This window comes from Sesamum indicum, linkage group LG3, assembly GCF_000512975.1.
Source record: "Sesamum indicum cultivar Zhongzhi No. 13 linkage group LG3, S_indicum_v1.0, whole genome shotgun sequence".
Taxonomy (NCBI): domain Eukaryota; kingdom Viridiplantae; phylum Streptophyta; class Magnoliopsida; order Lamiales; family Pedaliaceae; genus Sesamum; species Sesamum indicum.
Window position 1 is genome coordinate 3,987,446 of NC_026147.1, and position 2,238 is coordinate 3,989,683.

At 39.9% G+C, this 2,238-nt stretch overlaps 1 protein-coding gene across 1 annotated transcript; it reads right to left on the reverse strand.

The window, feature by feature from the left end:
• LOC105157213 (uncharacterized protein DDB_G0284459-like) lies at nucleotides 205–1,575 on the reverse strand. Its single transcript, XM_020692580.1, has one exon. It carries the CDS (start codon nucleotides 1,307–1,309, stop codon nucleotides 377–379), a length of 933 nt encoding a protein of 310 aa, XP_020548239.1. The 5' UTR covers nucleotides 1,310–1,575; the 3' UTR covers nucleotides 205–376.

Here is a 2,238-nt window from a genome sequence, read left to right on the forward strand (position 1 = left end):
TTTTATGGTAAGTTACGACGAACTTCCCAAAAATTTGTAAAAATTGCAATTATTCTCTCTATTGTTGGAAATTTGTATTCTTAATATTATGGGCTGTTACAAAAAGTATTTATTCGACGATCTAAGTGATAATTATGATAAATTTTAGGATAGTCCACGAAAATTTATTCTTAATTCCAACACAAATTCTCAAAAAAGGACAAATGACAAATGTTTATAACCATAAAACAAGCAAAACTATAGAATCATTTTTGCACCACATATATTTACAAAAAAATAATAAAGAAACAATTAAAAAGCTATATATTTTAATATTATTTACATGCATTGAAGCAAATAATCCAAACCTCATAATTTGCAGATAAACTGAAAAATCTCAAAAGGGCTGCAGATTTTTACTCAATCCATTTACATTAGCAAAAAATCCCACAAAGTCCTGTCTGTACGGCAAGTACGACCGCCGCTTCTCCCCGCCGTCCCGATTATACAGCGCTGGAGGTGGAGGCGGAGGCGGAGGGGGCGCCGGCGGCTTTGCTTTCTGAGGACTCCCCGCCGTTGCTTTAACTCTCTCTACGTTCTCTTTTTTTCTCCCGCTGTTGCTGGCACTCAAGAGCACGAACCGGTCCTTGCTTCCATCACTGTGGCTCCTATGCAACAGGTCCTTAAACTTCCATCTCTTGGAGTGAGAGCCGGTGGAGCTGCTCTTTTTGCACCGCCCCTCCGCTGCCGCCTCGTTCGGCCGCCACACGCAGTAAGTATCCGCCGGAACTCCCTCCAGATCATCGGCCTCCGAGGAGGAGCTCGAAGACGTCGTTGTCATCGTCATCGTCGTCTCCCTTTCCTCAATAAACAGCTTTCTCAACGGAAGACGAACCGTCGGGCCCTTCTCAGAACCCGAATTCTGAACGCCGTTTTCCTTTTCATTTCCCTGGCGAAATTCCACATCCCCGAGAAACAAATCCCTGTTGAAAACCGGGTAAACGGGTCGGATCTGGCCGTTGTGGAAGATCTCATCAGCCGAAATCGGGGAAGGTAACTCAGAATCCCTAGTCATGAAAGCGAACTCAAACTCTTCGTCCTCATCGGCATCTCCTTCTGTAACAACGTCATTTCCTCGATCTCTCTCCACCGAATCTCCTTCTTCCTCTACTCTCCCGGCGGCTGAATTCTCCTCCCTCTCGAAGTAAAACTCGTCGTACAACTCCTCAGAATCGAATTCCTCAACAACCCTCGCAGCGATTTCCGCGAGTTTAGTGTTGGAATAGCTGTTGAAGCTCGGCGACAGCGAGATCATCGAGCCCACCTGCATCTTTTTCAAAGCAACAAACACTTCAAATTCTCCCAAGAATCACCTCTCAAACAATCTCCTTCAACTGTTCGATTATGAAAAAGAGTAACATAAAAATAGTGAAATTTACGTTGGCAAATCAATGCTTCAAGAGTTGGTTGAAAGGGCCGAAAGCGTGGAGATTAGCAGAGGGGATTTTATAGTTGTGATTGAAGGAGGGACAGAAATGAGAGAGAGAAACACCAAAAACAAAAAGCAAACGCGCCACGGGAAGGCTGTGATCGGATGGGCTACGGTGCAGCGTAAATTGGTGCCACTTGGAAAGTAGATGAAAAATCGGTGGACTTAGGAGTATGTACAGACAAATGACTTTTGACGGTTGACCTTTCTCAGATGATATCAGCGGTTGGGGATGGGGGTGGAAGGTGTCATTGCTGTCACCCTAGCAGCTTCAATGTTGTATTCTAAATTTATATTACTCCTCCTATCATAATAAATAATATCTAAAAATATAGTATATAAATAAATATGAATACAAAATACTATGGAATAATAACATGATTCCAACAAAACTATACATGCAATTCTATATAAATCCATCTGAATCTACGTGTTCCTTTTTATATTAAAAAATATAATTAAATTAAATTATAAATTAAATTTTTTATTTATTTTGTGAAATGAGTTTTTTGGATAAAAACTATATTATCTATACTATATTTATTTGAACTGTTTAGGTTAAACCCACCTAAATAGGTGGATTGACATATTTGAAAGTAATAGTAATTTGTACTGAGCTTGGTGATAAAAATGGGGAGCCCATATAACAGAATAACATCTTAGAAACGTGTATTGTATAGCTTATCCAACTTAATAATGAAAAGTAAATGAAACCTAAAAACGGGTCGCATATAATACACCTATGAAGAATAAATAAGGTAAGAATAATT